Consider the following 25,655-nt stretch of genomic DNA (forward strand, 5'->3'; position numbering starts at 1 on the left):
GCCAAATTTAGTTTCTGTACCTGACACTGAAATTTACAAATGAGGTCACATGCCATACTTTGTTAAGTCGCAATCCTCTTGGCGGTGCTACATGTACTTACTGTATTTCAAATTTAACAAAGATTAACTGACTCAATTGTACAGAGTTCAGATATCAAGCTTTGTGTTTTTGTATCCCTCCATAAATATAAGATGTAGAGACTATATTATTTGCCAATGAAAAATAAAGCAATTGAATATTGTTTTGTTTTAATAAAATCAAACAGATCATCAATTCAAAGATATCAGTTATGGTAATAAAATGGACTGTACAATAAAATAATCCGCCACAACTTTGTATCAGTCGCTACAACTTGAGTTTGCTGGCAGAAACTTCTTTGTGCTTCTTTTTTGCAGGCTGCCCTTTGGCACTTTTGATCTGACTTTTCACTTGATCCTGCAGCTGAGAGAAGAAGGATTGAGAAGATCGCAGTGCTTTGTCCTTTCCGTCATCCTGAAACAAAGAAGCCAAAACATTAGTCATCCATCCATTTTCTACCGCTTATCCGAGGTCGGGTCACGGGGGCAGTAGCTTTAGCAGGGATGACCAGACTTCCCTCTCCCCAGCCCACTTCATCCAGCTCTTAGTCATGTTTCTCTCATATAGGGCTGCAACTACTGAGTATTTTTTTTAATTGATGTATTATTTAAAAAAAATAAAATAAAATAAATATACTAAATGTTGAGGTCAAATTGCTTTAAAATTGGCCATTTACCACCCGCAGAAAAACATACAAATGTATATTGCTTTAAAATATTCAGTCAGCGACGGCGACCCCCACCCCAGGAAAAACTCATTGGATCGACACGATTCACGTAAATATTTTTAGTTAAAAAAGGTGAATTTCACTGAAAGGCGACTGATTTGCATCTATAACTAGATGAGCCAAAATTTTCTTCAATTAAACCACAACAAAACTGAGATAATTGTTTTTGGCAATAAAGAAAAGAGGATTGCTGTTAGTAAATACCTGGAGTCACTCTCTTTAAAAAGCAAAGCCCAAGTCTGAAACCTTGGTGAACTGATAGATTCCAACCTGACTTTCAACAGTCATATCAACTCAATTCCTAAAACTGCCTTCTACCATCTAAAGAACATATCCAGAGTGAAGGCTTGCATGTGCCAAGGAGACCAGGAGAAGCTCATCCATGCTTTTATCTCAAGTAGACTTGACTATTGTGATGGTCTTCTGACTGGACTCCCTCAAAGGAGCATTAAACAGCTTCAGCTCACTCAGAAGTCTGCAGCTCTGGTTCTGACCAGAACAAAGAGGTCAGAGCATATTACTCCAATTCTAAAGTCTTTACACTGGCTCCCAGTCAGCTTTAGAATAGATTTTAAAGTTCTGCCACTGGTCTATAAATCACTTAAAGGTTTAGGCCCTTAATACATAAAAGAAATGCGAATGGAATATAAAACCAGTAGGGCTCTGAGATCGACAGACTCAGGTCAAATATTGGAGCACAGAATCCAAAGCAAACATGGTGAGGCAGCATTTAGCTATTTTGCTGCACACAAATGGAATAAGTTGCCAACAGAAGTGACGTCAGCCCCAAGTGTGAATGTTTTTAAGTCCAGGTTAAAAAAAAATATATTTTCCTTTTATTTATTATTATTATATTTGCTTTTTAGAGCATTTCCACTTTTAAATGATATTTCTTTCACTGTACGCTTTTTTAAAATTGTACTTTGATTTTTTTTCCTCTTTGTTTTAAATGTTTACATGAAGTTTTTCTTTGTTTTTATATACTTGTAATCATGTAAAGCACATTGCGTTACCTTTTGTATGAAATGCGCTGTACAAATAAATTTTCTTAGCTTAGAAAGCGTTACTCGCTTCAATTGATACAAATTTATGTGCTGACCAACAGCCACATTGACGATGAGGTGGTAAGCCGGGAATGCTTGTGGCCTGGATACAATTTCTGTTGAAATGCTTAAAGCAGGAAGCAACAAACTTAAGATCCTTGTAAAACTATTTAAATGATGCTTGGACTTGCAAGAAGTACCGGCAACATGGAGAGAAGCAGAAATCCTTTTGCTATATAAATCAGGCGATAAAAGGACAAACTCCGACTGCAACGGACAATCAAAACTGCTGAAAGGATTGTCGGTACCCCCCTACCCACCCTTGAGGACTTGCACGCTGCCAGCACTAAGACAAGTGTGTGCAAAATCCTCTCGGACCCTCCACATCCCGGTCACCAGCTTCCAGCTCCTTCAATCAGGTAGGCGCTACCGATCAATGCAACCTAGAACAAGCAGACATTCCAACAGCTTCTTCCCTCTTGCAATCAACTTCTTAAACACCTAACCTACAATTCCATTACAACAAGTTGGCAATTTTTTGACTTGAGTTTGTCGTCACATTTCTGTGGGGCCAATTATACATTACTCGTGCACTCACTGTAGTTGTCTCTCCATGCTGCACTATTTGCATACACTGGCCACTCATGCCAGAGTAGCAAACTGCTCTATTTGCACACTGATTGAGGAGTATCTGCAACATTTGCACAATCAACATTGTCCCAGATTATCGCACTACTCGCTTGAAGTTTCGGCGCCCTTTGCACAATGGTCATTGCACCGGACGATTGCTCTATTAGTCTTTCGAACTGCTCTAAGTGCTAGAGGACTCTGCATCTTTTTGCACAATTGTAAAAATAAATAAATAAATAAAATGAAATAAAAACATGTACCTGCATTACCAGATAACTAGCAACCCTTTATTGCTCAGTGACTGTTTTTTGTCAATGTCTTTATGTCTCAAAAGTGTTCTCTGTCATTTGACTGTCTGTTGTCGTACAAGAGAAGCTCCAACTACTGGAGACAAATTCCTTGTGTGTTCTTTGGAGATACTTGGCAAATAAAGATGATTCTGATTCTGATAAAATGGACTGACGAAATGATCGCCCAAGAAGCCTCCTCTCAACAATTTATGAAGTCTTTGCAAAGATATTGGACAAACAAATTGGAATCAAACTCAAGGAAGCACACCCGATCGAACAAACGGGTTTTTGTAGCGGTTTTAATACTTTGGACCACATACAGACATTTCAACAAATAATCGAATGACACGAGTACGAAATGCCTCTGTGTGTAGCCTTCATCAACGATGAAAAGGTGTCTGACCACTTCGATGCTGCAAGCGCTGGTAAATCGAGGGATAGAGCCGACCTATATCAACATTCTACACTCAATATACAACGATCCTTCTGGTTCAATATGACTTGATGATGAAAGAGTGCAAATAAGTCTAGGAAAAGGCATCAAGTAAGGCGACACACCGTCTCCAAAGCTATTTACAGCTTAACTTGAATAAATATTTAAAAACCTCAATTGGGAAAAAGGACTAAAAATTAATGGCGCTTATTTGAGCCATCTTCGTTTTGCAGACAACATAATTTTATTCTCCTATGATGCTGAACTACATCATCGTAGTCAGGAATTAGACTTCGAAAGCTGTCGCTCAGGTTTCAAAATGGAAAAAAAAATAACGAACGTCATGTTCAATTGTTCCTATCCACAAAAAGATGTCAAAGTGGACAACTATGTCCTAGACGCCGTCGACAACTACATCTATTTAGGCCAACTTAAAACAATGGATGGAAATTCAAGCACTGAAGTTGAACGGCGCATAAAGCTTGCCTGGCAGGCTTAGGGAAGGCTTAGTGTTATATTCAAGAACAATCTTTCCATTTTCTTGAAAAGAAAATTTTTCGATCAATGTGATTTACCAGTCCTCCCTCACGGTAGTGAAACTTGGAGTACGAATGCCAAAGTTATACAAATGTTGAAAATAAGCATTCGCGACAAGAAAAGATGCACTTGGATAAGACAGCAGACGCGAGTTACCAACGTCATTCAAAAAATAAAAAGCCTTAAATGGAAATGGGCTGGCCACCTTGCCCGAAGAGCTGACAAAAGGTGGACCACAGAAACTATCAACTGCATACCACTGGGCACAAAGCGGCCACAGCGCAGACCTAAAAGTAGATGGATAGATGAAATTATTAAACACACTGGAATACACTGGCAACAAATTTCAAACTGCCGTAGTAGATGTGAAGAAGAGGCCTTCATCCTGCAGTGGATAGAAAATGGCTGATAATGATGATATTCATATTGACGAAAGGCACATACTGAGTAAAAACATCTGAGTAAAAATCAACCGCTTTTGTCATCATGCTACTCATTTCTGAATTAAAAGAGTCAGTCAAGTTCAGATAACTCTTCATTTACCAAATATTCAAGGAAGTCTTCTAATTGTATGCACGACAAGAACATTCTTTAAAAAATATATAAATAAAAAATGTTACTCATGAATGAATAAATGGTGACATCATACTTTACCTATGAAACGTACAACCCCAATTCCAATGAAGTTGGGACGTTGTGTTAAACAAAAACAGAATACAATGATTTGCAACTCTTGTTCAACCTATATTTAATTGAATATACTATAAAGACAAGATATTTAATGTTCAAACTGATAGACTTTATTGTTTTTAGCAAATATTCATGAACTTAGAATTTTATGGCTGCAACACATTCCAAAAAAGCTGGGACAGGGTCATGTTTACCACAGTGTTCCATCACCTTTTCTTTTAACAACATTCAATAAACGTTTGGGAACTGAGGACACTAATTGTTGAAGCTTTGTAGGTGGAATTCTTTCCCATTCTTGCTTGATGTACAGCTTCAGGTGTTCAACAGTCCGGGGTCTCCGTTGTCATATTTTACGCTTCATTATGCGCCACACATTTTCAATGGGAGACAGGTCTGGACTGCAGGCAGGCCAGTCTAGTACCCGCACTCTTTTACTACGAAGCCATGCCAAAGGTACATCCAAACCTGGATGTACCTTTCATCATTAATGGTGCCTTCACAGATGTGTAAGTTACCCATGGCATTGGCACTAACACAGCCCCATACCATCACAGATGCTGGCTTTTGAACTTTGCGTCCAGAACAGTTCGGATGGTTCTTTTCCTCTTTGGCCCGGACACAACGTCCACAATTTTCAAAAACAATTTTAAATGTGGACTCGTCAGACCACAGAACACTTTTCCACTTTGTATCTGCCCCGTCGGGCACTTTTGTTTTTGCTCCCATTTTCCATGAGCTGGACTCAAAGATCTCAAACTTTTTGTACATACACAAAAGGCCATTTCCCTCAAATATTGTTCGCAAATCTGTCTAAATCTGTGTTAGTTAGCATTTCTCCTTTGTCGAGATAATCCATCCCACCTCACAGGTGTGGCATATCAAGATGCTGATTAGACAGCATGATTATTGCACAGGTGTGCCTTAGGCTGGCCACAATAAAAGGCCACTCTGAAATGTGCAGTTTTGCTTTATTGTGGGGATCTCGTGGGGGGGGGGGGTCAGAAAACCAGTCAGTATCTGGTGTGACCACCATTTGCCTCGCACAGTGCAACAACATGTCCTTCGCATAGCATAGAGTTGATCAGGTTGTTGATTGTGGCCTGTGGAATGTTGGTCCACTCCTCTTCAATGGCTGTGCGAAGTTCCTGGATATTGGCAGGAACTGGAACACGCTGACGTCTACACCGATCCAGAGCATCCCAAACATGCTCAATGGATGACGTGTCCGGGGAGTATGCTGGCCATGCAAGAACTGGGATGTTTTCAGCTTCCAGGAATTGTGCACAGATCCTTGCAACGCCGAGCCGAGCATTATTATGCTGCAACATGAGGTGATCGTTGTGGATGAATGGCACAACAATGGGCATCAGGATCCCACCACGGTATCTCTGTGCATTCAAAATGCCATCAATAAAATGCACTCCGTTCGTTGCCCATAACATACGCCTGCCCAAACCATAACCCCACCGCCACCATGGGCCACTTGATCCACGTTGACATCAGCAAACCGCTCACCCACATGACGTCACACACGCTGTCTGGCATCTGGTGAAGAGAACACCTCTCCAATGTGCCAGACGCCATCGAATGTGAGCATTCGCCCACTCAAGTCAGTTACGACGACGAACTGCAGTCAGGTCGAGACCCCAATAAGGACGACAAGCATGCAGATGAGCTTCTCTGAGACGGTTTCTGACAGTTTGTGCAGAATTTCTTTGGTTATGCAAACCGATTGTTGCAGCAGCTGTCCGGGTGGCTGGTCTCAGACGATCTTGGAGGTGAACATCCTGGACGTGGAGGTCCTGGGCTGGTGTGGTTACATGTGGTCTGCGGTTGTGAGGCCGGTTGGATTACTGCCAAACTGTCTGAAACGCCTTTGGAGACGGCTTATGGCAGAGAAATGAACATTCAATTCACGGGCAACAGCTCTGGTAGACATTCTTGCAGTCAGCATGCCAATTGCACGCTCCCTCAGAACTTGCGACATCTGTGGCATTGAGCTGTCTGATAAAACTGCACATTTCAGAGTGGCATTTGTGGCCGGCCTATAGCACACCTGTGCAATAATGCTCACTAACACAGATTTAGACAGATTTGTGAATAATATTTGAAGGAAATGGCCTTTTTTTGTATGTAGAAAAAGTTTTCGATCTTGGATTCCAGCTCATGAAAAATGAGAGCAAAAACAAAAGTGTTTATATTTTTGTTCATTGTACATTGGGGAAACCAAGCAACCACTGAGCAGACGGACGGCACGACACAGGGGGGCAGATTTTTCAGCTCAAGACTCACCTGTCTACCTGCGCCTTCAAGAGAAACAGCACTTTTTTGAAGACAAAAATGTGTATATTCTGGACATGGAAGATAGATGGTTTAAAAGAGCGGTGAGAGAGGCCATATACACAAAGGTGGAAAAACCATCACTTGACAAAGGAGTGGGCTTACGACATCACCTATCTCCTACTTACAATGCCGTCCTTTCGTCCATTCCAAAGAAACAATAATTCTGCCTCCAACAAACAGCATGGCCTCCTTGAACGTTAGGTAACTCCACAACCACTTTAAAACTGAATGGAATATCAGTGAGGGAGTTTTCACCCGACTCTGGTGGACTGACAATGGCCTGTTGGCCAGGCAGCTTAATGGCTCTCCCCTTTTTCGCATTCCAAAAGAACCATTCCATACGTGGTGTGGGGCATGCCGCTAAGTTGGAGCATAAATAGTTGAGTCTTCCACACAAAGACTGGCTAGTGCATTTTAACTAAGCCTTGTTGCATGAACTGATGAAGCCTGCTCAGATGAGAGGCCAAACGTCTTCTAAGACAAACAGAACAGTCCAGTTGCAATCGATTCAATGCCCTGAGAATTGTCATTTTTTTGTATCAGATTATGTCCCTTTGTGGCACTTTTTAATTGCATTACTGACAAGTAGTCCAAAGGGCACTCACCTTGAGTATAGTAGTTTTGCCTCCTTTAGCGAGTTTCCTCAGGTCTTCTGTGGCTTGAGCCTTTGACGGCCTTTTGTTCTCTCCAGCTTTACTTGCTTCTCTGAGCTTCTGTTTCTTTTCTTTCTCCTTGATTTTGAAATGTTTCACCTTCTTCTTATGTCGTCGCTCCCGCTTCTTGTCTGTTGATGTCTTTTCCCCGTCACCCACAATATCACCGGCTTTGGTTTTCTCCTTTGAATGGAGGGAAGAAATTTTAGACATTTTGTTCCATAGTTTACGCAAAAAAATCTATTTCAAACCTTGATTTCCTCTGGAGCAAGCAGTGTAGCATCACTGGCAGTGACTGGAGCCACTTCTTCCATTGTGATAGACGGCAGGTTAGAAACCACCTGCACCTCAGGCGCAGACTAGAAACACAAAGGAACGATGAGCAAGTGGTCAAGCAGCAAAATTTAAGGACCACCACACACTGAGCGACGTGACTGAAACCGACTGAACTCTCGCGCAGCATTCAGCAGCTAGTTTTCAAGAGTGGCCGACGGTCTGCCACTGGTTTTGCTGTGAATCAAAATACCAATTGCTGGTTAACGGCTTCGCCCCGTCACAGATATAAAAGCCAATCAAAAATGCACGAGATTTCACCCAAAAAAAAAAAAAAGTTTTAAGTTTAAGTGAGAACAAGCCATCCTGCAGCCAGTGCATCATCACTCAAATACAGTATACAGTGTATATATTGTATTTACAACAATACTTTATCATTTCATATGTAAAGGTAAAGACAGTGACGGGCAGAAAGAAGTCTGAATACTGAAACCCATGCAAAACTAATGCCAGAGAGGCAGCCGGTAAGAAACTGTGATCAGAGACTATCAGTTAAATTGTTACTTGTGTGAGCGCTACCGTAGCAACGAGATAGTTGCCTAGTTATGCGTGGGTTGTTAACCATTGAGTTCCCATGTGTGCTAATTGTTTGTTAACGTTCCTGATTTATTGAAATGTGGTGAAATTATTATATGTAAAATATGTGATTAGATTGTCCTTGTATGTTGAGCACATCTGTGACGTTTTTAGTTTGCGTTGTCTTTTTAGAAATTATGAAATTAATATTTATTGTGTAATCACAGGGTAAATTAACCAATGTAAAAATATATAACATAACATTTCATAACAATGCAAATGTAGTATTTTTGAATATTCACAAGTCATAATTTGTGTACACATTTCACTTCATTAAATTCTTACCAATAAAAAGGCTAATTAATGGCTTGTTGAGATGTTCTAAAACTGCACACAAATAAAAGGAAGAAAAGGAAAGCTGCCTGGTCATTGGAGTGAATTCCAAGGAGAACCTCTGGGTAGAAGATTCCATCCCTTTCAAGTCGGGATATTGCATGGTAAATTTTGAGGAGCTTGACATTCGCTTCAATTAAAATTTCTGGTGAAAATGTTTACACTCTGACTGACTTGGGTTTATCCAAATATTAAAGAAAATAATGACTTACATAGCCTATTGTCAAGGATGGGGATGTTTAAGGTTACCTTAACAATAATATTTTGTGAGATGATTTTGAGTTAAATATCCTTCCTTCTAGCCTGACGGTCACTGTTAGTGGACCGACCATACAATGTATTAATGTGTCGCATCACCTCTCAATAGCCACCTTGAATCCTTGCTGAAACCACCCTTTCAGCAGGACAAAGTAATCCTGAACTTTAGCATCAAAACTATCCTAATCTCCAATTTGGAATTGTGAAATACCCAAGAACAGCATTTGATCGGGATTCTAGGTAGGGTCGGATTACCTAATCCACATCCCAATTTTACCATGGTCAGGTATGATCACGTACCCTCGTTTGTAATACTCAATTTTGAGATTAGGGTAAAGGTTTTGAAATGCCGGGCCTTGGTGAGCAGCGAAGAATCACAAACTGTAATTTTTTCATGATGGCCCACTTGAGTCACGTTTTGCTGCGGCACTATGTGTGCAGCGGGCCTAAGAGCTATATGCCCATTTCTGTTGTTTTATGTTCTAAATTGAAACTACAATTGTGGATATTTGAATCCTTTTCAAAATCTTCCCATTTTAATATTTTTACATCGCTAACTGGTTTCGGACATCACATTCTAAAACCCATGCCTTAACTAATTGGTAAGGCATCACAAAATGCCTTCAATTTTGTATATGGTCTTTAAAAAAAAAAAACTTACTGGTTTAGGTGTAAAGTGGAAGTTGGAGAGGGCATCCAGCTTTAAGAAGAGTGCGTCCATCAGTTTTTGTATTTCTACATGGGCTGGGTTCTCCTTCTCTTCTGTCTTTTGCTGAAATTATTATGAAGACATCAAAAATATAAAAAATGACAAACATGTATTTACAAAAGTGTGAAAACGAGACAAAAATTGAACCTGTGTCTGCTTGACGTATTCCTGCTCATAAATTTCTGCTAGACTCTGCTTGCTCTTCTCGTGGTCTAACGTTAATCTCTTCTTGTACTCAAACACCTCCTCTTTGGGCTTCTCCTTGCGTACCACGTCATCAAATGCCTTGCGAGACCGAAGTCAAAAAGTACTGCGTTATATATAAGCAGGCAAGTAATTTAAAATGGTAAAAAAAATTATTGTGATGTGCACACAAACCTGGTCTTTAATTCTTTGTTTAATTATGTCCTCAAGATGTAGTGTGGTTTCCTCTGTGATAGCAGGAGCTGACAGATAACAGATACATTTTATGATCAGAGGCATTAAAATTATTTCACTTTTTTTTTTTTTTTTTTTTTTGCATCAGGGTGTGAGGTACTTTATCAGAAGAGACTACATACCATACCACTGAGGTTTGAGTTTATTGTTAGCCAGTCAACAACAGTAAACATTGCATACAATGACACAATAACAAACGAACAACACATTCACACAGTACATTTAAATAAAAACGCATTTAGACGGACTAACCCAGGCAAAGTGAATTGACCAACAGGGACTGAGGTGGGCCGTTATCTGGTCTCTTACCCCCAATTCCACAATTAATCAAAAGATATTTGAGCCACATCCTCTTTGTAAAATTGCTAGTGTGGGAGAGTTAACAATATCACAACTAAAAGTATTCCATAATGGCACTAACATGTTACCAAAAAAAATAATAATAATCCTAATTATGTACTGTTGTCCAAATTAGTACGTTGAATCTGGAGTTTTAAATTGTGACCGCTCGTTCAATCCAACAATGCACATTCAAAGAATAACTGAAAGTTCATATCCACTAGGCCATTAATAATTTTGTACACCATAAGATCAAATACATTCCGACGATGAGTTAGGGAAAGAAGGCTAAGTTTTACTAAACGTTCATTATACGAGTAACTAGAAAAGCCTAGCAATCTACTTCTAAATAAATGTTGCGCACTCTATTAATTCTATACCACATTTTACAAAAGGAGACCATACCTCACTCGTGTATTCCAATCGAGATCTGACAAAAACTTTATATAACTTTACAAAAAATGGCAAAAATAAGAACCTTTATAAAAAAAAAATTTAAAAAATAAATAAATAAAAAAAAAAACTTTGCAAACTGTCGAACTGTGATGGGAAAATTTTACATTTTCGGAAAAATCTATTCCAAAGTCACAAACTATATCACTACAAGTGACTATAATGCCGCCTACTAGAAAATCCCTCTTTGGTGTTGCATAACAGTAATGCAAAACAAAACAAAAATTTGGCTGCTATTTCCAACTGCTTATTTCTAGACCCCTGGTAAACTATTTAAAATCAGACTAAATCAAACCCCAGACATCAGAAACAACTAAAATAACCAAATTTTGCCATCATCTGCAAAGATCTTAACACAAATAAACAGTAGTACTGACTCTTAAATCATTGATATAGGTGAGAGTTTAGGGCCAAGTACGGACCCCTGAGGTACTACAGATGTGACCTTAAGTTCAGAATTTTGCCTCAGTTGGTAGAGCAGGTTGTCCAGTGACCGAAGGGTCGCTAGTTTGAATCCCGGCTCCAACTGTGTGCATGTCGAAGCGTCCTTTGGGCAGACACTGAACCCTAATTTGCTCCCAGTGGGCCTGGCAGCGCCTTGCGTGGCTGCAGCTGCTCATTGGTGTGTGAATGGGTGAATGTGAGGCTTTGTAAAGCGCTTTGGGCACGGTGATGGTGTAGATAAACCGCTATATAAGTGCAGTCCATTTACCATTTTCTAATTGTCACAAACTGTTTCCGCCCAAACAAATATGCCTGAAACATTCAAGGAGTTTACCACCAATACCTTATGATTAAAGCATATGCAGAAGTTTAACAAGAGACACACTGTCAAATGCTTTACGAATATCCAAGTGGAATGCATCAACACATGCACCACCATCAATAGCATTGCTCCAGTCATTCAGTGTGTCTAAAAGCTGAGAAACAACTGATCTACATTTGCAGAATCTGTGCTGACTATTTGCTAATAACTGATTATTCTCAAAGTTTCAAGGGCATTAGCAAAAATAGATTCCAAAACTTGCTGCACAAAGTAAACTCACAGGATGATCATTTAAAATTTTCACTTGTAGACCTTTTTTTGTGAACAGGTACTACTTTCGCAGAGCTGCAAACTTATAAAAATTCACTTCCGGAACAATTTGTCCAAATTTGTCAGAATTTTCATATCAAAATTTTGTCAAGAACATTACTGTGAGACAGTCACAATCATTAATAAATTATGGCTTCAATATTTGTCATTTTATTTTTTTATTACAGCAACCTTGTAATGGCAGACACAGTTGTAGCCTGAATCAAAGTATCGGTATATGAGATTTCGACATGCCATCATCAAAAATATCTGTCTCTTTGGATTAATTCGCCTTTGCCAATTCTGTATTCAACCCTAGGGAAAAATAATAATAATAAAAAAATAAGTCTATTAAATCACATTAATCAGATAACAAACATGAAAATTTAAATTCAGCACTCTATTTTGCAAACAAACAAAATTGCTGATAGATTGGATTGCATAGTTTATGTATGGACAATAGCTTTGGTTTCCATTTTGTGTGATGTACTTCTTGTACATCTTCTCTTGCATGCTATTTATATTACATATTTATATTTCCTATATCCACAATTGCTGCTGAAACAATATGAATTACCCCATTGTGGGAGTAATAAAGGTTATCTTATATTACAACTGTTTATAATAATAACAATATACTTCTAATCGTGCCACGTTCAAGTGATGTGTGAGAGGTGGGTGGAGTAGCTAAAGAGTACTGTTACTTTAGAATAATAATGACTCAAGTAACAAGTAGTCTTTCAAATGTTTACTTGAGTAAGAAAGTACTCAGTGCAAGAGTAAATTGTAACTTCTGATTATTTTTATTATTATTATTATTTTATTTATTTTTATTTATTTTTTTAATCAGAGCATGACCATCAAATAAAATACAAATAAAAAATATTTGCCACCATTTAAATTTTGAAGTGTCCTGAATCCAACAACACATGCATTGGGCCTGGGCCCTACAGAAAGATTATTTGCTTTAGTCACTGAAATGCCTGAATGAAGACACTGTTTGGTGAATAGAGTTATTTGATGACACGAGTGATCGCATTGGATTGGCGCAACGGCGCCCTCTGCGGAAGTCGAAGATGAAGTCTAAAAATAGATCACACACGCTATAACGGATAAATGAAAGTAGCGAGCGTCATGTCGATCATTGTGACGGTGTATGTTATTGATTCTTAACATACAGTGGGTGTGGAAAGTATTCATCCATCCATCCATCTTCTTTACTGCTTATCCTCTCTAGGGTCACGGGCTGCTGGAGCCTATCCCAGCAATCTTCGGGCGGCAGGCGGGGTCGCCGGTCGCCAGCCAATCGCAGGGCACATAGAAATTCACATTCACATTCACACCTACGGGCAATTTAGAGTCTCCAATTAATGCATGTTTTTTGGGATGTGGGAGGAAACCGGAGTGCCCGGAGAAAACCCACGCAGGCACGGGGAGAACATGCAAACTCCACACAGGCGGGACCGGAGATTGAACCCCGCTCCTCAGAACTGTGAGGCTGGCGCTCTAACCAGTCGACCACTGTGCCGCTGGGTGCTAACTTACTGTAATTAAATTATTTCACACATACCGAAACTTGGGTGGCACGGTGGCCGACTGGTTAGAGCGTCAGCCTCACAGTTCTGAGGACCCGGGTTCAATCCCCGGCCCCGCCTGTGTGGAGTTTGCATGTTCTCCCCGTGCCTGCGTGGGTTTTCTCCGGGCACTCCGGTTTCCTCCCACATCCCAAAAACATGCATTAATTGGAGACTCTAAATTGCCCGTAGGCATGACTGTGAGTGCGAATGGTTGTTTGTTTCAATGTGCCCTGCGATTGGCTGGCAACCGGTTCAGGGTGTACCCCGCCTCCTGCCCGATGACAGCTGGGATAGGCTCCAGCACGCCCGCGACCCTAGTGAGGAGAAGCGGCTCAGAAAATGGATGGATGGATACCGAAACTTTAGCGCAGAATTCAACAGAATGCCGGCATGTTTACCTACCGTATTTTCACGGCGCACTTAAAAGTCTTAAATTTTCTCCAAAATGGCCTTATAATGCAGCGCGCCTTATGTGTGCACCGAGTTCCAAAATCTGTAAATCTTGTTGTGTGACTTTGATGAGCATTTCCTGCCGACACGCTGCTTATCTAGAGGAAAGGCGGACATTACTGAGGACAGCATGCGGACGTTAAAGGGGGAAGGGTGCGCGTGACAGAGGACGCTAAAGGCACGCCCCCGGTAGGTATATAGCGCCGCGATGTGCATTGTGCAAAACAACTTCGGCTTGGCTAAGGACCCCCGAAAATGGCACCTACGAAGAGACACGCTTACGAAGCACAGTTTAAACTGCAAGTTATCAGTTACGCGGAGGAACATGGGAATCGAGCAGCCGCGAGAGAATTCAAGATCAACGAATCCATGGTTCGCAAGTGGAGGAAGCAGGAAAACAAACTTTGCCAGGTCAAGAATACTAAGCTGAGTTTCCGCGGAAACAAGGCGAGGTGGCCCGAGTTGGAAGACCAACTCAAGCAATGGATTAATGATCAAAGAATAGGCAGGAGAAGCGTCTCTACAGTCACCATTCGACTGAGTGCAATAACTCGGAGCTTGCCATCATTCCGGGAGGCTTGAAGAAAGGAACTCCAACCGCTGGACATCGGTGTAAACAGGGCGTTCAAAGTGAAGTTGCGAGCGGCGTGGAAGCAATGGATGACAGATGGTGAACATAGCTTTACTAAGACTAGGAGGCAGCGCCGGGCGAGTTACGCCACCATATGTGAATGGATTGTGGATGCTTGGGCTAACGTGTCTGCTTGCACTGTTGTTCGAGCTTTCGTAAAAGCCGGCATCATTTCTGAGGAGCCGCACGGCAACGAGACTGAGTCGAACCTGCCGTGTTTGATTGAGAACTTGCCCAGCTGTTCATTTCGGATACAGAAGATGAGGACTTTGATGGATTTGTGGCTGAGGATTGACCAAAAAAATAACGCGAGTACATTGTTAAATACTTAAAGTAGCTCCTGCTACCTTTTTAAAAACATTGTTTTACCGTGCATGCATGCTACCGTATGTTTTAAGCTAGCGTATGTTTTACCATGCCTGCGCCCAATAATACGGTGCGCCCTATGTATGTGTTAAATACAGAAATCGACCCCGTAACTGAGACTGCGCCTTTTAATACGGTGCGCCTTGTGGTCGTGAAAATACGGTACAACCGTTGGTGCTAGCACTAGCTTGCTAGGCTACGTAACATTTTATTGCCTGCTTGCAACCCGTATCGCATTAAAAGCACGTGAACATACCTCAAGCAATCCTTGAACGAATGTCTTTTCCCGAGCACCGGTGACCACCACCACCACCACACGTTTCTCCCCATTTCGTTCTTTTTTTACCAACACAATACACGCACGATCCATTATTGTTGCCGTAGCTATGGTAATGAGTGTATCCAGTCGCGTTTGATTTGACAAACCCCAGTGATCGTAAATGACGTCAAAAGACACAAGACATGGCCAAAAATAAACTAGCTTTTGGATTCAAATATACTTAAGACGCGGAGTAAATGTCTTTTGCGGAGCCTATCATTGACGTCATTGATCGGCGAATGACGACAAAGTCGATCAGCATAAAATGATAATTATCGTCCGATACCGATCAGATCGGTGTAAAGTCTAGTTTGATGACTAAAATAAACGCTAAAAACAATTAGGCCAAGAGTGCAACCCACTGTTCAACTTGTTAAGTGCCTCAATGTTGGCATAGACGTATTTTGTTTCACTCACACAATTTACTTGACTGAAGTTCCGCGCGGTGTAGGCTGAGGCTCGGAGCGGGAGGGAGCGCGTCAGACTTCTACACATCCTGAAAGCCTCCTTTGCAAAATATAATCTTAATCCAAGTGTTGCACTGAGGTGACTGGTCATTTATTTTAACATAATTAAGACACACTTTTATTCGCCGCTACTGTTGGGCACAAGTACGTCTTTGTGCGCGTTCTTCTTCGTTGGTTTTCGCCACTTCTTCTTCGGGGTTGGCGCAATCTAAGCATCGAATTTGGTAACCGAATTTTCTTTTATTTGAACGATTCCGGGAGAACCGGAATGTTTGTCCCGGTTCCAATCGATTCTTGATGCCCAACCCTAGTCACTACAGGAGATTCTTGCACTCTCTGTTGAACCTGTTGTTCGGAATATTCAGAGACTTTCTTGTAGTTCTTGGGCTGAGAAGTAGGAATCGTATGAAACGCTATCTAACTTTTGTAAAAAAAAATCCCGACCAGTAACACCCACAAGTCCAAGGCAGGTTTTTAATTTGTTCAGTGGGACTTCCTCTATCGCCATCCAGTGTATTATTTTCAAGAGAGCTGTTATGGCCATATCTATTTTTCCCTGGACTGAACTATCACACTTCTTCAAAGTTTTGGTATTTGAAGAGCATGTTGGTGTGCAGGCAACTTAGCATGACGTTTGAGCGTGGTATGCTGGAAATTCCTATTATGCTCATTTCTGTTCATTCCAGTTTTCATATTGTTCGTCGTGTACGGTAAACAGTACATAAAATTGTCACCAATTCCTCGAGCTTCGTATCGTAACCACGTGCAGTTGCAGCCACTGCGTCTGAAATGTGCGTATTTTCCGTGGCAGCTTATTTTCCGATGCAGTGTTACTTCCCGTTTCCTCTTCATCATGACTTATCTCACTTTCTTACTATGCGTTCCCCAAAAAAAGTGTTCGACTGTATGTTGATTTCTATCACGCTCTCTCTTTTTCAGAGGCATAATCAAAACGATTGCGTAAGTAGACGATGTTGTGATTTCAAAAGACCGAGACTCACAAAGCGAACAATGAGTTTCTGTGTTTGCTGTGTGCGTAGCAGCGACAGCAGAAAGCTCCTCTAATTGGAGTGGCTGGCGGAGTGATTTCTGAGTCCTGTTTTGGCGGACTTGTACTGTAAACGGCAAGGTGGAAAGGGAGGAAGGCAGAATTGCGGTGTCCAACTATCCCGATCAGACCTAATAGGCTTGTGCGATTTTAGAATAACCCCCAAAATACTATCATTCTTTTCCACAGACAAAAATGTTTTGGTTATACAAAACAATTAATCAGTTATGTGAACACAGAAATGTTAGTTCAGCAATTAATTCCTTGGTTCTGACGCTCCGGCCATTGAATAGAAGGAATGGGATCATCAAGCGTTGCCTGGCTAAGGTCTGTTTCCAGTGACAGGGGCCATTGAGCGACAGGAAATGATCTTCCCCTTGCGACTAACCAAATCCGTCTCACCTTCACCACGCCGCTTCTTCAGCTTCTGACATAGAACTCTAGCCCACTCGTGTTCCTTAGCTGTAAGATTTGGTCTGAAGAAAGGCTTAAATGGTACATTTGAGCAGTCAAGATCACCCCTCAAAAGATGGGAGCCCTTCAACAGGAATAGATACTGTTCCGTTACAAACTTTGTCTTGAAGCAGACCTTGACGACGGATTTAGCACTTCTGCCTTCATGAAATGTGGACAGGATAGCATCCATCGGAATGTCCAACTTCTGGCAATATCAAATTTTTTTTCTGTCCTTTTTACGCTGGGTCATCCGTTGGTTCACGGTCCGGTAAGCCAATAATGACCAAGTTGTCTGTCCGTTTTTATTTCTCCAGATGTTTGTGAAGAAAATCCATTACAGTATTTGTAGCTGCCTTTGTAGCCGCAATCACAACCCTCTTTAGGGTTGCGTCCGAAGTGTCAAAATGGGGAGACGGAGCCCGAATCAACAGGAGAACTTTGTTCTGGTGCTGCTTCATAACAGAAAACCTTCTTGTAAGTGGAATCACAAGAAATTTCATGATTAGTTTAGTCTAGAGTTGCTGTGCAGATTTTGCAAATATATTTTGAAGGTTTGTCTGTAACAAGGCATTGGAGATCCTCCAGCATTATGCCAAGACATCGATAGCGTATATATATATATATTGGCTCTATGTTGACTCAGTAAACATTAAATATGAATTAAAATCATCCACGCATTCCTGAGTTCCAGGCGTTTTTCTGCTGAGAGGCCTGAAATCACGTCATTCGAATTTCTCTGGCTTATCTGCGTCACTAGTGAAGATTTCAGCCTACCTCTCCTCTCCCAAGCCAGCGCTATCAACATAACAAACACGTGTGCTCTCACAAGTGGGTCTCCTACACGGAGGCAACCAATCAGAGGAAAGGCCAAATATGGACAAAGCAGATACAAAACTGGGTCAAACAGAAGTAGCTGTCAGGGGGGCCTTTTCTGGAGACACGTATGACAAAATCAAGGTGTTTTTTTTAAATGACTGACTTTAATACGAAGTCCATGCTAGAGAGTCACTCTATGGAGGTCTAAATAGCTAAAATATGGGACCTTTAAGATGCCCATATGTTTACAGTGCCGTTTTCCTCCTTTTTTGTTGCTTTCATTAGCAGGTTACTCTGCGTTATGTTGATATCATATCCCTATTAACATAGTTGATGCAGTTATCACTGTTCCACCTACACACCAATGTCCTGGGGAGCTACCTACCCTTCCTAGACGCCTGCTCAAAGTCCAAATCTTCTTCAAGCATGCTGTTTTCTGGGCGGGTTTGCGCTGTCACCTCTCCAGACAGCTGCCATGACTTTGAAGCAAGGGAGGCTTTCTCCAATTCCATGATCTTCTCTGACATCTGCACACAACAAGTGGAAAATTATATCAATTGATACAAACTAAAGGCAGCACTGTGATGAGTGGTTAGCGATATTGCCTGACTCTGTCTGTTGACCACTGTAAGGTGATGGATCGTGTGTAATAGATTAGTGATTCCCAACCATCGTGCCCAGAGAAATTACCCACTTTCACTTAAGTGGTCAAAACATTTTTATTTATTTACTACAAATAATGTATCGTTGCTCATCTATATATGCTGGAACATAGTGACAGGCAGAGCAATTAAATGCTATTGCACCAGATGGCAGAAGGTACAATTAACCTGTGTCCACCATTTGCGCATCATGCAACAGGTTAATAGTTGTGTTCAACTAAATGGCCCCAGATTTCACAATGAATAAATTGTAAATTAAGAGAAGATCACTTTATTTCTGTTTAAATACTTTGTGTTGGGTGGTGTGCCTTTACATTTTTATAATGAAAAATACAGTATGTGCCTTGGTTCAACTGAGGTTGGTAAACACTGGAATTGATGATGGCTGGATGATGATAAAGCAATTTGGGCCGGGGCCACCAAATACTTACAGATTCCAAGCTGCTATCTACTGATTTAGAAATTTGAAAAATGTTGCTAAATTGTATAATCATGCTTATTTGGATAGCCCTTAATCACAAAAGAGTCTCAAAGGGATTCGGAGGCCCACAGTTTCCAAAGATTGACGACATCCCCTGATTTAAACCCACCCAATCAGACAAGGATAGTAATATGTATAATAATTTTGACAAGCATTCATTCTCCTCGCTAGGGTTGTGGGCGTGCTGGAGCCTATCCCAGCTATCGGGCAGGAGGCGGGGTACACCCTGAACTGGTTGCCAGCCAATCGCAGAGCACATATAAACAAACAACCATTTGCACTCACATTCACACCTACGGGCAATTTAGAGTTGTCAATTAACCTACCATCCATGTTTTTGGGAGGCGCGTGGTAACCGGAGTGCCCGGAGAAAACCCACGCAGGCACGGGGAGAACATGCAAACTCCACACAGGCGGGGCCGGGGATTGAACCCCCGTTCCTCAGAACTGTGAGGCAGCCGCTCTAACCAGTCGTCCACCGTGCCGCCCTTATGTAATACCAATTACCAAATAAATATATTCTGTTCTGTTTATTCAAACACTTAATTCTTGATCTTGTCCCACAATTGGGACACTTGCAGAGTGTTTTTAACTTTTTGCCGCGCAAAATTAAGATATTTTTTTAAAACTACTTTACCTTTTCTTGATTTTTTTCATATGATGACTTGGTTTGAGATTTTTTTGAGCTTGGGGTTTTTCCTCCAAAAATGTCCTCAAGGTCCTCCCCTTCACTGTCTTCATCTCCAGAAAGGTTAAATGTCACCTTTTTTTGAGAGGCTTTTGCCTGGCTCACATCTCTGCTCCTTGTATACGGAACATAACAAATATATTGTGACTGTTTTGACACTTTAAATTTTAAATGTCCAGAAGGAAAAAAAACACATCACTCTTACTCATTGTCAAAGTCCTCTCCAAAATCATCATCATTATCTACTTCTTCCTCTCCATCTTCCTCCTCATCCACGCAGTCATCCTCACTATCCAACTGCTCGTCTGCATCAGCCCCTTCCACAGCACTAAAGTAGTCGTTGTACTTAAGATCTCTGGAGCTCTTCTCCTGTTAAGATAAATGATCATTTCAGAAAATAATATTTCATGAGACCCAAATCGTAATGCACACATGCGACAACACCTACGGTGTTTTTCTTTGGCTTTTTCCTTGAAATCATTTCAAGGTCAAAATTGGCATCCTCATCAGAGGGCAGGTCCTGAAAGTAATCGACATCGGATTCATCCTCATCCTCCTTCCCGTCTTGCTTGTCCATGTCATCAAGAAATGACTCCATTTCTGACAACTTAAAGAACTTATCATCAACCTCCGAGGGAAGGCCCTTCATTTTGGAAAGTTTCTCTGTGGGCTTCCTCTTCTGTTTCTCTCGCTTCTCCAGAGCATCCACATCAAAATCGAAATCAGAGTCCTCTTCTGTGTAATCTTCTGCTCCATGGTCAGCCATTTTCTTAAACCTACCTCGTGGCTTCTCTTCGGCATCTTCCTCTTTCTTTTCATCGGGCTCTCCTTCTTCCTCATCCCCAGTACCTTCAACCATCTCTTCTTCCTCCTCTAGTACTGCTAACGTCTCATCAGACAAAGCCTCATCAACTGCATTTGCAAAGTGTTTTAGTACAGCAGAGTTCTGCAGCTCCAGCTCCTGCCAGATTTGCTCTTCATCAAAGTTTTCCACAATCAGCTGAACCAACGGGCTGCCATTATATTCTGTTGGCTCCTGAGCTTTGTGGAGGTCATAAAGGTTTTTGGTGAGAGATGTAAAATCTGTTGCCACGGCATCTTGAAGGCTGCAACAATAAAAACACAGAGCATGTTACTAGCGTCGGATGTTGTTTTGTTAATCGTCACACTAACTGAAATTCAAATTCACACAAATAACCAATTACTTTTGCACTGCACCAGAACACAAAAAGCCTTTTTTTTTTTTTTTGCTGTGGCTAAAGCTGGTGATTTTCACTCTACAGTTACAGGTTTTGAATTTCTTAAATAATTAACCTTATACTTCCATGCAAATTATCACGTTACCCAGTAGAGACCACGTCTTATTAGTGATCTCAGTGATTCAAGAACACACCTTATTAGCTTAGCAATACGTGAAAGGTATTTATTACGTTACATGATATCTGATTGGTATTGCATGATTACATTTATATTTTGTGACAATATAAATACACGTATCAGTATTATTTATTCGACAATATTAATGTATTGTTGAATCAATACAGCACAAGAGTCACTGTAAAGCTATTTGCATGATAGTTAGCTTAGTCGAACAGAGTTAGCCAGGTCGCTAGACCACAACCATGCAACGTTGATAAACGTTTTCCAATGAAAGCACAACGCGTAAAAAAATAACACTTGCCTCAGAAAATTATCTGGATGCTGAGTGTTGACGGTAAGTTTGATTAAACATTCTTCCAATGTGATCCTTTCGTCTGTTTTATCCATCGTTTCTGACACATGGAGAATCTCAGAATCTCTGTGTTGCACATAAATAGGCTCTGTGAGAAACATTTCGGTTTATTTTCTTTCCGGCATTGGCGTTCAAACATGGCCTCCACTTTTCTCAAGGTTGCAGGTTGGTATTTACAGCTAACATTAAACCTATAAGCAATGTTTTCTTATATCACAATTGAACGGATGTCTGCGCTATATGGTATGCCTCAAATTGGTTTGAACAAAATCGAATAACCTAGTTTGCGAGCTAAACAATGACGCATATTGGGAATATTATAAATATTAAGTTTTTCACTGTCAGACACACAAAAAAGAAACATTTAACTAGTTTCCACCTTGCTATTCAACGTTTTCAGCAAATCAATAATCAGTCAATCAATAATCGTAATTTGCTTGCTGCTAACTTGCTAACTAATGAAGCTGTTGCAAAGGGACGTCAACAAGGTTCCTGCAGTGAAGCTTTACCATGTCAAGTACGACAAAGGAATCCGCTCCATTTTTGTCATGTTCATTGTTTTCTTTAGGTAATATACCTTTAGTGGTACCAGTCATTAAAATGAAAAAAAATGAAGAAACAATTGTCGTGTGTGTGTATATTATATATAATATATTTCCCCCCCCATGACTAAATGTTTACTGATATCCCAGACCATATTTTAACTTCAATAGACAAACCAATATTGTATTAACCTCAGCCTTTCTATTCTGGTGTTCTTTAAGTTTCCGGTCTTTCAAGATGTTGTCGTCTCACACTCCTGAGAGCCCATTCGACAACAGCATCCCTTCATCGGGGCATCCCTGGGTCACTGTGGAACCTAGGCAAGCTGAACCATATTGCCATTGCTGTCCCAGACATGGACAAGGCCACAGCCCTGTATCGAGATGTCCTTGGGGCCACAGTGAGTGAAAAATTACCTCTACCAGAGCACGGTGTCTACACGGTGTTTGTGGAGCTGGCCAACACAAAGCTGGAGCTTCTCCATCCTCTTGGGGAGAAGAGCCCCATTTCTGGATTCTTGCAGAAGAACAAGGCTGGCGGAATGCACCATATTTGTATTGAGGTGAGCACAAGAACGAGGGTATTTTGTCATACTTTCTTTGAGACTTAAAGCATGTGATCACAGCAGGACACTGTTGTATTTATTACTCAAGTTAGATGTGCTATGATGATGTTCACAATATACACTACTCAGAACAAGTCAGGGATATTCGGCTTTTGGGTGAAATTTTAGGATGATCCTAAAATGCAGTATAACATTTTATTCTCACTGAGCCAGGAAAGTTATTGGTCAATTCATGGTTCAAACACCTGTTGTGAATTTTGCCATTGACCTCCTTGGTATAGAACAGCAAGTTGTTCAAAAAGTACTGAAAATTTAAACCGTTGTACAAATGTTTAGAAAAGGCCAAATTAAAGCCATGTCTGATTCTGTGAACATTGGCACTTATTCCATAGTTGTGGATTTAGAAATGATATCTGCAGAAACCCCACGCCACCCTCCAAAATATACACTCCGTATTAATTTTAGGCTTGTTTTCTGATTAAATGTTTCATTTTCAGCCAGATTATGGCCTGCCCACTTCCTCCTTCTCATTGAGCTACCACATATTTTGCCGTGTAATGTTTGCCTATCATGAAAGTTTTTTTTTATTTTTTTTATTTCATTATTATTATTATTATTTTTTTAAGACAATCAGTGAAAATAGTGAAGGTGAAACATTTTAATAGGCTTGTTTTTTGTCAACATTGATCGTTGAAATGCCTCCTTGAGGAAAGAAGACAGCCATGTCATTCATTCCACATGAGGTAAGTGCTTGCAGATTCATTTCTGCATCTATATCAGCTCAATTTTGTATTGAGTGCATCACAAATGTGTCGAAGATGTCTGAAAAGGGTTCTGATGGCTGACCGGCGTTTCTGTAGGTTGCATGATGGGATTGTATGACACAGGCAGATTTAGATGTGCACTGCTGGCTGTCACGGCGGGCAACTGCCATCACGGCACCATATTTGTACGATTTCATCAGGCTTAAAAGTTGAATAAAATCGTTTTGGACGTTGACGTTAAACAGGCGTTTGATTTTGCCACATTAAAGGTTTTTTTGTGTGGTCACAGGGCTCAGCTGACGGCGGACTTTGATGGGCACACGTGCCTTTCATAACGGCGGACACCTGATGAGGAGGTCCCGGCCAATAGCTCAACGTCGCTTAAATATGAGAAAACTATCGTCAATCATCACCAGTAGTTATGTGGACATCTCTATTTATGCCCACTTACACCTAATCAGAATAATTGACCCGATATTATATTTTTATATTTTGGACTTTGTTTTCCTCTCCATAGACGTAATTTTCTTACATTAAGCGATGAGCTTTTTTACGCTTCCATTAAGCGATTTAGACTGACCCCGCGGCGGCCACCGTGTTTACCAGTTTAATTAGTGACACCCTAATAAAGTAGCAATTTTTCAGCATATTAGCTATTGAACACCCAAAAATTATTTCGGGTGTTATAGCTGTTTTCATGTCAGAGTGCAAAGCAATGGTATATGATTGTTTGTGTTCTTGAGGCTTGCAAGGATGTGCGTCACTCACTGTTTATTTTTGCGCATTATAAAATACTTTTTTACAGATATTAAATATTAGGAAAACCCCTTATCAACCAGAGATTGTCACTTACACTAGTGGAATATTCTGTTGCAGGTTGATGACATCAACGCTGCGATCAAAGACCTGAAAGTAAAGAATATCAGAACTCTTTCAGCAGAGCCGAGAATCGGAGCGCATGGGAAACCAGTGATGTTTCTTCATCCCAAAGACTGTGATGGCGTACTAGTGGAGCTCGAGGAAGCGTGAAGCAGATCAAACACTTGATATGCCGATCCTTTAATTCCAGAGAGATTCAACTGAGTTGACCTTGCAATGGCCATGAAATTTCACTGTGGTTTGTTTTGACACTTTCTATAAAGTTGTGTTGAATTAACGTCCCTTTGCGTATAAATGATGACGGCCTTATATAGGAAGTAGCTTGATATTCAGGATTGTGTGTGTGCCTGTCTCTGGTATTTATTTTGTGTGCATGTAATATTGGCTTATGAACAAGTGTAAAAATACATTACTGCATAAAATGATTTTATGATTGGAATACACATTAACTGGCCAAACCTTGTGGGTCTTGTATTATTTAGACTTGTGTAGCTCAATGATGTCAACAAAACCTCAGGAATGATGCAGTGCTGTGACGGCAACACAATAGTAAACTTAAACTGATAAATGATTACCAGCCTGACTGTTAATCGAAACTGAGCATTATTATTATTGTAAAGACTATTTTTGAAGAAGTTCCTGTTTTGTAGCATGTAAAACGCTTAGGCTGTGTTGTGTATACTACTCACCACTAGAGGGAGGCACACACACCTCAAAGCCACTGCTAGAAAAACAAAACAAATAATCGCTCGCAGTAAACATATCCCATAATGCTTTGTGCGATACTGGGAGGAGCTTAACACATTCAGTGTTGGCACAAAACCTTCAGGTTTCTGACAGAAAGCGACAACAAAAACGACAGGAACATCATGCTGGATTAGAATATTTTAAATTAGAGGTACTTTATATGGTGGCCGCTGTGTGCTGACTCCAATTTAAAATAAATTTGTGATTGGTTCATTCTGAACACAGCCCCATCCCACGTATAGGAGGGTGAGCAAACTTCTGCAACCACATGATCTCAGTTAATTGTTTTTTTCTTCTCAAAATGTTTTTAAAATTTGAGTTGTACGGGTTATAGGTCACATTAATGGTGGAACATTTTTTTGAAAAGTCTGGCATTTGAACAGGGGTGTGTAGACTTTCTGTATCAACTGTATATCGTAGTCCACTATACAATCCCTATACTCTATAGTGAGTAAGGAATAAAATGGAAAAGAAAAATGAAAGGCAATCAGAAAGACGATCCCTTTTAACAAATGCCTCTGAATG

The 25,655-nt window shown here is 40.7% G+C and overlaps 2 protein-coding genes across 2 annotated transcripts; one reads left to right on the forward strand and one right to left on the reverse strand.

The window, feature by feature from the left end:
- Positions 1 to 232: 232 nt before the first annotated feature.
- mphosph10 (M-phase phosphoprotein 10 (U3 small nucleolar ribonucleoprotein)) lies at positions 233 to 21,737 on the reverse strand. The gene is made up of 11 exons (XM_061758631.1): positions 21,582 to 21,737; positions 20,349 to 21,006; positions 20,106 to 20,269; positions 19,850 to 20,015; positions 18,455 to 18,596; positions 10,013 to 10,080; positions 9,782 to 9,919; positions 9,587 to 9,697; positions 7,677 to 7,784; positions 7,378 to 7,608; positions 233 to 493 (listed from the first exon to the last, which is right to left on the reverse strand). Exons 1-11 carry the CDS (start codon positions 21,731 to 21,733, stop codon positions 347 to 349), a joined length of 2,085 nt encoding a protein of 694 aa, XP_061614615.1. The 5' UTR covers positions 21,734 to 21,737; the 3' UTR covers positions 233 to 346.
- A 353-nt stretch (positions 21,738 to 22,090) lies between these two features.
- On the forward strand, positions 22,091 to 24,533 carry mcee (methylmalonyl CoA epimerase). Its single transcript, XM_061766293.1, has 3 exons — positions 22,091 to 22,149; positions 22,413 to 22,737; positions 24,381 to 24,533. The coding sequence occupies exons 1-3, from the start codon at positions 22,091 to 22,093 to the stop codon at positions 24,531 to 24,533; spliced, it is 537 nt and encodes a 178-aa protein (XP_061622277.1).
- The last annotated feature ends 1,122 nt before the right edge of the window (positions 24,534 to 25,655 follow it).

This window comes from Phyllopteryx taeniolatus, chromosome 2 (assembly GCF_024500385.1).
Source record: "Phyllopteryx taeniolatus isolate TA_2022b chromosome 2, UOR_Ptae_1.2, whole genome shotgun sequence".
Lineage (NCBI taxonomy): Eukaryota > Metazoa > Chordata > Actinopteri > Syngnathiformes > Syngnathidae > Phyllopteryx > Phyllopteryx taeniolatus.